The following is a 13,380-nucleotide window of genomic DNA, read 5'->3' on the forward strand; positions in this document are numbered from 1 at the left end:
AAAATTAAGCTGATTACTGTGTTATATTGTTGGCTGCGTTTACATAAACTTACGGCTTGTCTTTTTTTGGGTTCATAAACATGTTATTTTATCTGTTATTATTTTTATGTTGTAATTTCGTTGTAGAATGTTAGTTGAATGTAGTCAATTACAGTCACTGGAAAAGGAATGGACAAGGTACAGGGACACAGTACTAGAAGTGGCTAAAGAATGTCTTGGAACAGTAGTGTGTAAAGGTAGGATGAAGCAAACAGCTTGGTGGAATGACACAGTCAAGGCAGCCTGTAAAAGGAAAAAGAAGGCGTGTCAAAAATGGCTACATACTAGAACTCAGGTAGACAAAGAAAGTTATGTTGAAGGAGGAGGGGAGGAGGAGATTAGTGTTTAACGTCCCGTCGACAACGAGGTCATTAGAGACGGAGCGCAAGCTCGGGTGAGGGAAGGATGGGGAAGGAAATCGGCCGTGCCCTTTCAAAGGAACCATCCCGGCATTTGCCTGAAGCGATTTAGGGAAATCACGGAAAACCTAAATCAGGATGGTCGGAGACGGTATTGAACCGTCGTCCTCCCGAATGCGAGTCCAGTGTTCTAACCACTGCGCCATCTCGCTCGGTAGTTATGTTGAAGAAAGAAACAAAGCCAAATTGATAATTGCAGCATCCAAGAAGAAATCTTGGGAAGACTGTGGAAACAGGTTGGAGACTTTGGGTCAAGCTGCTGGAAAACCATTCTGGAGTGTAATTAGCAGTCTTCGAAAGGGAGGTGAGAAGGAATTGGCAAGTATTTTTGACAGGTCAGAAAAACTGCTGGTGAATCCGGTTGATGCCTTGGGCAGATGGAGGGAATATTTTGAAGAGTTGCTCAATGTAGGTGAAAATACGATCAGTAATGTTTCAGATTTCGATGTACAATGGGATAGGAATGATGATGGAAATAGGATCACATTTGAGGAAGTGTAGAGAATGGTCAATAGATTGCAGTGCAATAAAGCGGCTAGGGTGGATGAACTCAAGTTGGAACGCATCAAATACAGTGGAATGTCAGGTCTTAAATGGCTACACAGGATAACTGAAATGGCCTGGGAGTCGGGACAGGTTCCATCAGGCTGGACGAAAGCAGTAATCACACCAATCTTTAAACATGGAAACAGAAAAGATTGTAACAACTACAGAGGTATCTCTTTAATCAGCGTTGTGGGTAAAGTCTTCTCAGGTATTGTTGAAAGGAAAGTGTGAGTATTAGTTGAGGATGAAAATCAGTGTGGATTTAGGCCTCTTAGAGGTTGTCAGGACCAGATCTTTAGCTTACGGCAAATAATGGAGAAGGGTTACGAGTGGAACAGGGAATTGTATCTATGCTTTATAGATCTAGAAAATGCATATGACCGGATCCTAGGAGGAAGTTATTGTCTGTTCTACGAGATTATGGAATAAGAGGCAAACTTTTGCAAGCAATTAACGGTCTTTACATAGGTAGTCAGGCAGCAGTTAGAGTTGACGGTAAATTGAGTTCATGGTTCAGAGTAGTTTCAGGGGTGAGACAAGGCTGCAACCTGTCTCCACTGTTGTTCATATTATTTATGGATCATATGTTGAAAACAATAGACTGGCTGGGTGAGATTAAGATATGTGAACACAAAATAAGCAGTCTCGCATATACAGATGACTTAGTTGTGATGGCAGATTCGATTGAAAGTTTGCAAAGTAATATTTCAGAGCTAGATCAGAAATGTAAGGACTATGGTATGAAGATTAGCATCTCCAAAACGAAAGTAATGTCAGTGGGAAAGAGATATAAACGGATTGAGTGCCAAATAGCAGGAACAAAGTTAGAACAGGTGGACGGTTTCAAGTACTTAGGATGCATATTCTCACAGGATGGCAACATAGTGAAAGAACTGGAAGCGAGGTGTAGCAAAGCTAATGCAGTGAGTACTCAGCTACGATCTACTCTCTTCTGCGAGAAGGAAGTCAGTACCAAGACTAAGTTATCTGTGCACCGTTCAATATTTCGACCAACTTTGTTGTATAGGAGCGAAAGCTGGGTGGATTCAAGTTACCTTATCAATAAGGTTGAAGTTACGGATATGAAAGTAGCTAGGATGATTGCAGGTACTAGTAGATGGGAACAATGGCAGGAGGGTGTCCACAATGAGGAAATCAAAGAAAAACTGGGGATGAACTCCTATATGTAGCAGTCAGGGCGAACAGGCTTAGATGGTGGGGTCGTGTTACACGCATGGGAGAAGCAAGGTTACCCAAGAGACTCATAGGCTCAGCAGTAGAGGCTAGGAGGAGTCGGGGTAGACCAAGGAGAAGGTACCTGGATTCTGTTAAGAATGATTTTGAAGTAATAGGCTTAACATCAGAAGAGGCACCAATATTAGCACTGAATAGGGGGGCATCATGGAGGAACTTTATAAGGGGGACTATGCTCTAGACTGAACGCTGAAAGGCATAATGTCTTAAATGTTGTTGTTGATGATGATGATGATGATGATGTAATTTCGTCTATTGACACGCTCCATGATCTTGGAGATTGCTCCTCAACTTGGTTCTACGGAATTAGACGCGTAAAATAAAAATAAAAAAATAAAAACATGCACAATGAGCGCTTGAAAAGAGAGTTGCACACACCTGATAAGACGGCAATCAGCACCGTGTTTATGACGAGATGCTGCTTGTATTTACGAGATCTACAGATCTAATGAGGACGAGGTTCTACATTGCCACTGCGAGCCTGCAGAGAGCCCTGGGAATTCTGACAAACCTTCAGTCGTGCAACACCTCGGAAGAGCCATCTCACTGGCTCCAAGTAACCACAGGAAAACTCATACGCAAACTGAGAGATGGGCGAAATAACCCAGGAGTAACGGTCCAAAATTACTTTTCAACGGCTCTCGTCTTATAACTACCACCGCCTCGGTCGCAATGCGACAGCTGAAACAGTAGCCGAGAGTCGTCCACGCGCCATGGATTACAGAGGAAACCGTCGACTGATAATGTTGACAGTCTGTGCTGCCTGGCGAAGTCACGTAACTGTCAGAGGAATAAAAATACACTAAGATTAGTTTGTATTACACGCCTATGCGCTGCTGCATACAGTCTTATTAATAAAAAAAGCAATATTAGTACCAAAAAAAAAAACACTCCATACTTCAGCTCGTTACAATAATACCAGAAGATGTTGCACGTTAAGATTCTAACACGAATCGGCCTCTCACATGTCGTTAGAGCTCCGAGAATACAATATTGTCGATGTCAAATCACAAATTAGGTAATATTGAAGGCCAGTACTTCTGAGAATAACGGTTGCATAGCGATGTTTTTTTTAAGTCTATTGTACTAGGAGAAAAACGTTATGAGACAAATATGCAGTAACTTGGCTCATGTTTGCCATCGTGATGGGACTCTTTAAGAAAACGCTCTAACAATGTATGTAGTGTCACATTACGAGCGGTGTATCGCAGGACAGTCTCATACACTGTTTCCCACGGAGGAAAAAAAAAAAAAGACCTATGACCAACCAATATGTTTCATAAGGTTGCTGACCTACTCCGTAGCGTTGAGTCGCTGTGAAATATTTTTTATAAACCATTACATATACTGACTGCATTTTTTTAAAGTAGAGTATCAATGTTTTGCATTACACCATTACTAAATAATCCATTAAAACTATTTCACAACATGCACACATCCCGCTAAAAGTATAAGATGTATTCGAATTTTAGGAGTGATAATCACAAGATACATCAAGATCAGTTCCGTCTGAGTTAGTATTACTCACCTCCAGTACACAAATTACGGAACGATCTCGGTAATTTTAATAGATCTGCTCGACAACCAACGTCTCCTATAGGTATCAGGAAGGCATAATTTATTCTATATCACAGCCAACCAGCCTCTCTAGAGCGGTTGCGTAGTTGATCTTTGCGTTCTCACATTTACTCTCACTGGGATTTTCCATACTAATTTGCTTATGATGAATCAACAGTCACCTGGATGTGCAGATGGAATTTTATTTTTCTAAACCATTACAGGTCCTGGTCGTCTTTCTTTTTTAACTGGAGTATCAAGATATTGCATCCTACCATTACCGAATAATCCATAAAACTATAGTCTTCTACAACATATTCACATCCAACTAAAGACATGAGATGTAATCGAATTTTAGGGCCCATAACCAGAAAAATCGTCACGATCAGTTCCATCTGAGGTGGTATTAGTCACCCACAGAAGACTAATTGTGGAACGATCTCCGTAATTTTAATAGGTCTACTTGACAAACAGTGTCTCTTATACTTATCGGGAAGGCATAATTTACTCTATATCACAATCAACCAAACCCTCTAGAGCGGATGCGCAGTTGATCTTCTCACTCTCAGACTTAATGTCACTTGAATTTTCCATAATGATTTGCTTGACCAGTCGTGTGGATGTGCAACGTAGAATACCACCAAGATGTAGACGATAATAATACTGTCAGTATCCTGTTCGGTATTTTGTGTAGCTCTTTATCAGTCCAGTTTGGTGGGCACGCTTCCACCCAGTCATATCTACACTAATTCTTCGTATAGCGATGGGTTGATCCCACGGCAGTCTGTCTTTCTTAGTAATTTTGTATATCTGTCACTTCGCAATTATTTTGTATGTCAATCTCTGGAACGCATATTTCTATGTTAAGTAATTAAAACTATAGGGATGCAGATGATTGTCAGGAATGCGTGTGCCTCTTTACACGTCACCCATACTTTAACTCCCCGGAATGTTGTGTTTTGCATCTCACATCGACCTGCCGTAGCATCTTTCACCTCACCCTGTCATGAGACATCTGTTGTAGGTGTATGGTAAACACAGGATGACGATTATTCATACCGATGACAAAATAACATTTGTGTAAAAATGGAAGCCTTTTCGGTCATATGAGATCGATACGCTTTCAACTACCTCATATACACCTGCTCTAGATATTACATTTTTAGACGTCTGTACAACCACCAGTTAGGCCTCTACTTCGCTTTCTCATAATTACTCTTCCTATATTCCCTACCACCCTCAACTTCTTAACACACTAATAAAAACTTCTGGGGAAGGGGACACTTTTGATGGTTTCAGAAACCATAACTAGCAACCATGTCTACCGTTATCGCAATAGCGTGTGCCAGACGCTCAGCTCCAACAAGTCTGATGAAACTTCTTGACAGATTAAAACTGTGTGCCGGACCGAGACTCGAACTCGGAACCTTTGCCTTTCGCGGGCAACTGCTCTACCAACTGAGCTACCCAAGCACGGCTCATGGCCCGTCCTCACAGCTTCAATTCTGCCAGTACCTCGTGTCCTACCTTCCAGACTTCCTTCCGAGTTCGAGTATCGGGCCGGCACACAGTTTTAATCTGTCAGGAAGTTTCATATCAGTGCACACTCCACTGCAGAGTGGATATCTCATTCTGGAAGTTTGACGAACTCTGATTTAGATCTAGCGCAATCGCCTCTGCCGCCTCCGGTGATGACGCATTCGGCGTTGCTGGAGGAGATAGTGGGAAGCCTACCTGCGAAATAGCATAGCTGTGTGTTTACAGCAGAATAACGTCAACACAATACCTCCAATAGCAATCCATGTATGTGTGTGTGTGCGTGTCTTAGCGTTCGTTTTGACACTTAATTGTTGCCAGCTGAGCATTAAATATATACCCTGGCCGAGTTCGGGCTCTGTATCAAAGTTGGATGACATAAAAAAATAACAAGCCGTATCTGGTCACGTAAGCAATAAGAGCATCTTTATACTTGGATAATTATATATAAGAAAAAAGGATAAATATCGAAAAATGTTGGATATGTAAAAAAATCGGTTAAAAAGTACTACATGGAGATACAGTATGTCTGCATTTATTTTAGAGTGTGATCATAATGTGACATAAACTCTATATCAAAGTGTCTGGGTAAATCTCTTTGATGCTTTCCTAGAAAGCAATGAGGATATTAAAATCGCTGCGCAATCTGCCTGTTAATTGACTGATATCTGTCCTAAAGGTTGAGAGAGAGAGACAGAGAGAGGGGGGGGGGCTTTTTGTAGCCTCCTTGGACAAAAATATATGGCTTTTGTTGTTACTTATACAGAAAAAGTGATAGACGTGACATGAGAGATGTACTTAGAAAAAAAATTATACAGATGTGGTAATCGGTCAAGAGGAGCTGTAACTAGTAGATACACGAGCAGTAGTCACGCCACATACACTGATTACAAAACATCGGGCACGACTTCTGCATGAAAGGAGACTGCCAGGGAAGCAACAATCGATTGTGGGCAACTATAAGGTAATTGGAATAGCATGTTCAAAATGTATGACCTCCTATTACATAGTAGAGATATGTGATAAATTTATGTGTCAGTTACTACTAACTGCCTTACATATTTTACAAAGTGTCCAGACATGTACCTATGAGGAGCTTTCACGTACTCCTTGGCTAAGGACCATTGTGTTACCAGGCTGGAGGCTACAATAAATAACTATACAATGAATCACGTGTTTGACACAGTGCAAGGCTGTTTAAGTGTTTTTTAACTATAACAAACAGTATTTACAACGTGCTCCAATGTAATCAGTGCCAGTTACATCTATGGTGTAAGCTATCAGATAACCTGCAGAACAGCAACATTTTGTCTACTGGATGTGGTAAGAATACTCGGAAATTGCCTTAAACCATTTTAAGACTTAAGACCAACGATAGCGTATTAATTATGCTCTGTACACGAACAGTTTAAATTATCTACTACATGGGTATTCTTAACACTGACTTAAACAAAGACGACGTAAATATTACTCAGAAGCGCTATATTAAAGTATGAGAAACATATTTCCCTCAGTACAGGATAGGATTTCTCCACAACACCATCAGATAAGCATATCGTTCCATTAGGGCTGTTACCCACAAACATTAGCGACAACAGCACACCTGTGTGGTAGGTCATGGCTGCTGTTGTAACAATTATCAGCGTTTCCGTAGTCCGTCCACCCATCCAGATACTAAGACATGTCAAAGTGAGATCTAAAACACAGCATTCCGGGTACTTAAAGTAGTTATGGATGACATGTAAAGAGCCACACATATTCCTGACAATAAGGTCTAATAATCGGTTACAGAAGTGTATCAGTATAGTTTTAATTATTTAACATGGAGATATGCATGCCGGGGATTGAGTTACACAATAATAGCGAAGTGACAGATATAAAAATTTACTAAGGTATATAGACTGACGTGGGATGAACCCTTTGCCATACGGAGAATTAATGTAGATATGATTGGTGGGAGGTTGGGGGGGTGGGGGGGCAAGCACGTCCACCCCCACCAAACTGAACTGATAACGACACAAAATACCAGACGCAGTACTGACAATAGTATTATGGTCTATATCAATATATAGATATATATCTTACATACCTAGATTATATATGATATTCTATGTTGTACATACAGACGACTATCTATTCGTCGAATGCAAATCAGTGTCGAATATCCTAGTGAGAGTAGATCAGAGAATGCAAAGGTCAACTACGCATCTGCTCTAGAGGGGCTGGTTGGTTGTGGTATAGAATAAATTATGCCATCCTGATCCGTATAACAGACGTTGTTTGCCGAGCAGACCTATTGAAATTACCGAGATCATTCCGCAGTTTGTCTACTGGAAGTGAGTAATATACCAACTCAGGTGGAACTCATCGTGATGTCTCTTCTGTTTATAACTCCTAACATTCGAATACATCTTATATTATTTAGATGGATGGGTGCATGTTGTAGAAGACTGTAGTTTTAATGGATAATTCGGTAACGGTATAACGCAATATTTTCATACAATACTTTAAAAAAAAACAGCCAGTACGTGTAATGATTTATAAAAAAAATTGTGTTCCAGCGACAAAAATATCACTGCTACGAATCTGGTCAGCAACCTTACAAAACACATTGATTGGTCATAGCTCTATTTTTCTTCTTCATTGGAAACAATGTATGAGGCTGTCTTTTGATATATCGGTCATAATGTAACACTACAAACATTGTCAGAACCTTTTTCTTTTTAATGAGCGCTGTCACAATGGCAAACATGACCCAAGTTCCTGTCTATTTGTCTCATAAAGTTTTTCTCCTAGTAAAATTGACATTATAAAACACTGCTATGCAGATAGACTCTGCAACCGTTATTCTCAGAAGAATTGGCCTCAAACATTACCTGATTTGTGATCTGGCATCGACGACATTGTATTTTCGGAGCTCTAGTCTTTGATATTCCACTTTCATCTTGGGATCTGTTCGCCATTATTACCGTGAACGGGAGATCTCTCTGCTGTCAATGTTAGGCACCACCCACAACATTCTCAGCGATTGCTGGGGACTTGTAGAATTCTCTAAGACGTCACTTTATTTATCACCGCGTTCGTTTCTAACACTATGACGTCGCACACGAGTAATGGGATGGTGGCTTCGCGAAGATACTTAAATCGGGACCAAAGCTGACATCATTATGACCTGGATGGGAAGTCAAAAACAGTCTTCCTTTATCGAACAAAATACATAAATTGTAGAAAACCGGTAACAACATTTGAAATTGAGCAAAATACGTAAGAATAGTAAAACTGAGAGTACTTACATACCTGCCTAGGTGAAGTCTCTTCTGGTGCCACGTATTATTAACAAATAGACTCAAAATATGTAATTTAGACACAGCCTCTCCATGTGTTGCACAGCTCTAGATTGTCTGCAGTTATAAAATAGGAAAACTGTGGAAAATATTGGTAAACTACGACAAGTCTGGAAAAATATATAAAAATGAGGGTACTTACATATTGGCCTGTGTCTCGTCTCTGATAGTGTCACGTAATATTGTTATTAACAAATAGAACTCAATTTACATGACTTAACGCAGTTTCTTATTAACAAATAGACAAATCCTTTCCCTATGCTATCCAGCTACTGAATAACGCCTCCCACACAAGTGACCCAGTTATAAAAGATGAAGGTGTGGACGGGCCGCTCGATCCTCATTGGTACAGAAGGAGTTCCTGTCAATTTTATCTCATACGACACAATTGCCTTGGTGACTCCCCTGGGTGACATTGAACAGTTCCCGGCAGTTCCCCAGGGAAGGGGGAGAGGCGGAAGCGAGATGCCCAAGTGTGTAACCTGACACTGGATGTCCTCACCAATAGCCTTGAGATAAGATCGTTATCTCAGACAGAATACCCACCGCGTTCCCATTAACAGCAAATGCGTACCTACGGGCAGAATGTTAGAGAGACTTTTGTAAAGTTTTGGAAACATTTCTGTTATTAGGAAGACCTTCGGTAGTGCCAGGGGAAAGCAACGCTGTCAGAGAAGCGCATCAACAAGTCGCTAAAAAATCAGTACGCAGGACCAAGGCAGTCACAGCCAGTACCATTAAGTCAGAAGCAGTCACTACCAGACAGCAGCTAGGTGCAGTGCAGCAGCCGAGTTGTCTGAAGGACTCACTATAGCATTCACTGTAGGGTGACACTTGAACTACGAGAAGTCTGTACGCACTCAAAGGGGTACTGCTGAATTTCCGATAAGTCTTGCCTGCTAGGGGAAAAGGTTTGTCTCTAGTGTAGTAACAACAAGTAACAGTTGATATTTTCTGTGTGTCAGAACATTAACACTGCCGCGCACTTGTCTGCTACTGTGAATGATTGCGTACAGTTGCGACGAGTAATATTCGATATTTTCTGTGAGCCAGAATACAGGAAGGAACAAGTACTGCCTAACACTTGTCTCACATTTCGGTTAAAGTATTTGACTGTATATTGCCAGAAACAGCTGCAAGCAGTACGCTTTCCTCTGATATCGAAAGGTAGAACTCAGGAACCGGGAGTTGGTGGGAAAGACTAATATACAGAGTGATAAGGTCTGCTGACTGATTCTCAAAGATCTAAAAGCCACTGTAAGACACCTCTCCAAATAAGGCTGAAGTACTGGTAAATAAATTGTTCTTAAATTGAATCCTTTAGCGTTTGCACCCTTATTCACTTCCTACATAACCAGCAACTTCTCCTCTCCATTCCAAAATCATCTTTGTCAAGCGTCCCAGGAAACTTTCTCACTCTCACTTCGTTAAAGGGTGACTCACCTCAGACTGCAGTGTCGTCAAGGTACTGATTGTGTCACTCGTGCCACGTCTTCGTCCCAAGCTGGTGACAGAACCTTTCGATCCTCAATTTCTGGAAGTTCAAGTCTCACTATAGTAAATCAAAACTGGTGAGACGCGCTGATCGTTTATAATCGCAGTGTCCTACAAGTTTTGACATATGGGAGTTAGACATGAACTTCTAATGCGAGAGTCATTCAGAATCTTATAATTCCTGAGCGAAAAATGGAAAGATTGTCGTTGGAACTGGTAGAAGATACTGGAAACTAACAAATGGATGAGAGAACGACTGTAGAGGACGGTGTAATTGTGGCCGTAGTGAGAAGGAAACGGTGGTGAACAGAACGTGTAGCTAGGCGAAGCTCTGATAAAGGAATTTCTGGTGGGGTCGAGACCAGAGCAGGCCTTTATCAAGCATGCAATGTAAAGTGGCTCACTTTTATATCCACATTGTATGAGTATGAGAATGTCCTTGTCCCGATTTACCTACGTGTTTTCTAACCTGAGTTTGTACTGCAAGCAAGTCAACGATTTCAAATGGCAAATTGAATTGAAAATAAAACATAGTAAAATAAAATGAAGTCATGTCGCAAAAAATTCATTGAGTCAACTAGAAAATTATATTATAAATCTTCATTACTGATGTTGAGGACCACGGTACTATTTTTTCCCGATGTTATAGTCGTAGGTTTCAGGCGAGCAAAAACAAGACTCCATAGATATTACACAACAGATTTTTGTCCGAATTTTCATAGAGAAACGATGAGTGGAAAATGACCAGATGGGACATCTAAGTGACCAACGTGCCGTGTAGTTTAGCAACAAAATGATTCAAGTTCAAGAAAGTAATATGCTTAATTGAGAAAAACATTATTGGTAATTTAAAGGAAAATTTTTGTCCGAGTTTTCACAGCCAAACTAAGAGAGTCAAACGGGCAAGGGGGGTATCAAATTGACCACATAAGGTGTAGTTTGGTGAAAAATATTAATCGCTTGAAAATAACCATAATAATTAAGAAAAACTTAATTACTGATTTGAGGGAAAATTACACAATAGTTTTTGGTCCAAATTTTCGTTGACAAACGAAGAGTGGGAAACGGACAAATGGGATATCAAATACACCAGCGTGAGATCTATATTTGCAAAAATAATTTAATTGTTTAAAAATAATTAGGGTAATAAGAAAAAATTAATTAGTGACATGAGGAAAATGTTTTGTCCGCATTTCCATACCCAAACGAATAGCGAAAAATGGACAAATGAGGAATTAAATTGACCAGCTTGAGGTCTAATTTCGAAAAAAAGATTTAACTGCTTGAAAGTAATCAAGTTAATTAAGAAAAACTTAGTTATTTGAGAAAAAATTGAAGTATTTCATGAATAGCTTGTAAATTAAGTATAAAAAAGTGCATGTCTTGAAGGCCTAGTTATTTTATGGATAAAAAGTTACATTGGAGTCATATTTAACCGTCAAAAAAATTGAAAATAACAACTTGGAAAATACCGTCTAACGTTGTGTGGAATGATTTGTCTAAAAATAAGAAATAAAGTAGATTAAAGAAACATTTCACGTCTCTTTGAAAGATACTCGAAAACAAGTACAGCAAAAGAGGTACCGACTGAGAATTTAAAGTTCAGTGTTTAGCTAAAGATTTTAAAGAATAGTATAGAAAAGTTGTCTGGTCGACTGGTGGATTATGTACACTGTGCGGTCTGCTATTGTGGGTCCTTGAGAGACTACTGCCGTATGAAATCAAGTGGTAAAATGTTTTACCAGTTGAGATACTACTGGTATGGATAGTCAAGCGATTGAATGTTTTACCAACATAGTTACTACTGAAAAGCAAATAATTAACTGTAACAGCAGGGATTATCGTGCATTAGTGATATAAGGAAAACACGGAGCGAAATTCGGCATCAGATTTCAACTGGTATCTGATCGAGCATCATTCAAAGGCGCGCCAAGTGTTTCATTGGTCTATTTTATTTCTTACTTTCAGACAATTAATTCACAAAACATTTCAAAACTATTTACATCTCAAACTTGTTGTGTTCCAGGAAACAAATCAAAATGTGCAGCATTCGAGGACGGAAAGGTATCTTATGTGGATTGTGAGACGGCTATGAGCTGCTGCTGCATCGCTTCATACAGCTGGTGGTGACCTATCTGCCCTGAAGATGGGTTGGAGCCGAGGCACTTCCCTCATCTATGACTCAAATTCATTTATATGCTTATCTTTTCATGTCCAGTTGCAAATGTAAATCTTCAAGTGTTCCAAAAGGAAACTGTAAAAAAAAATTAATTTAAGTCACGAATGCGTTCATACTAAACTTAAACGTCCACTTGTTTCCAAAAGGTCTCTTTTGGTGTCTGTCCACAACATTCTATTGTTAAACATCTGCCTGAGTCTAACATATTTCCTTTATTTGGTGCAAGCTTATATGTCTGCTGTACCATTAGGTGAGATGTGTTTACATGTGTTGATTAACAAATCCTGATGACAGCGTGCTGGAGACTCATATTTAAACAAATAAAAATTTGTTACAGAAATTCTGACTCCAGTGCTAGTAAGATTCTGGTAATTTTTACGTAATTTTTAAGTCTAAGTTTCTCTGTCTATATTATTGAAATTTTTTTTCATTTTTCAAAACGGCACAAAACTCTGATAAGCAAGTAACAATCTTGACAAAAAAGTAAAGACACTTATTTGTTAATGAGAAATATCGACATCCAAAACCATGTTCAACTCAGTCCCAGTACCACAACACAAAATCTTCATGTACAGCACAGCATTTAGTCAAATTCTGGTAACTGTGTAACCAACAACAAATTATGGCATCTTCGTAGCAGTTGAATCTAAGGTGTCGGACTGGAAGCGATCTACATCCACATCTACATGGATACTCTGCAAATCACATTTAAGTGCCTGGCGGAGGGTTCATCGAACCACCTTCACAATTCTCTATTATTCCAATCTCGTATAGGGCGCGGAAAGAAAGAACGCCTATATCTTTCAGTACGTTCTCTGATTTCCCTTATTTTATCATGGTGATCATTTCTTCCTTTGTAGATTGGTGTCAACAAAATATTTTCGCATTCGGAGGAGAAAGATGGTGATCGGTTCAAAATGGTTCAAATGGCTCTGAGCACTATGGGACTTAACATCTATGGTCATCAGTCCCCTAGAACTACTTAAACCTAACTAACCTAAGGACAGCACAC

The 13,380-nt window shown here is 39.8% G+C and overlaps 1 protein-coding gene across 1 annotated transcript in view; it reads left to right on the forward strand.

Annotated features, from left to right (window-relative positions):
• LOC126146965 (uncharacterized) overlaps nt 1-12,693 on the forward strand; it is a 47,955-nt gene extending 35,262 nt beyond the window's left edge. Inside the window, exon 5 of the mRNA XM_049915655.1 lies at nt 12,216-12,693. Within this exon, the coding sequence (XP_049771612.1) occupies nt 12,216-12,319 (104 nt within the window). The 3' untranslated portion in view covers nt 12,320-12,693. The remainder of the gene's footprint in view (nt 1-12,215) is intronic.
• Nucleotides 12,694-13,380: the final 687 nt, after the last annotated feature.

Source organism: Schistocerca cancellata, chromosome 2 (assembly GCF_023864275.1).
Source record: "Schistocerca cancellata isolate TAMUIC-IGC-003103 chromosome 2, iqSchCanc2.1, whole genome shotgun sequence".
Taxonomy (NCBI): Eukaryota; Metazoa; Arthropoda; class Insecta; order Orthoptera; family Acrididae; genus Schistocerca; species Schistocerca cancellata.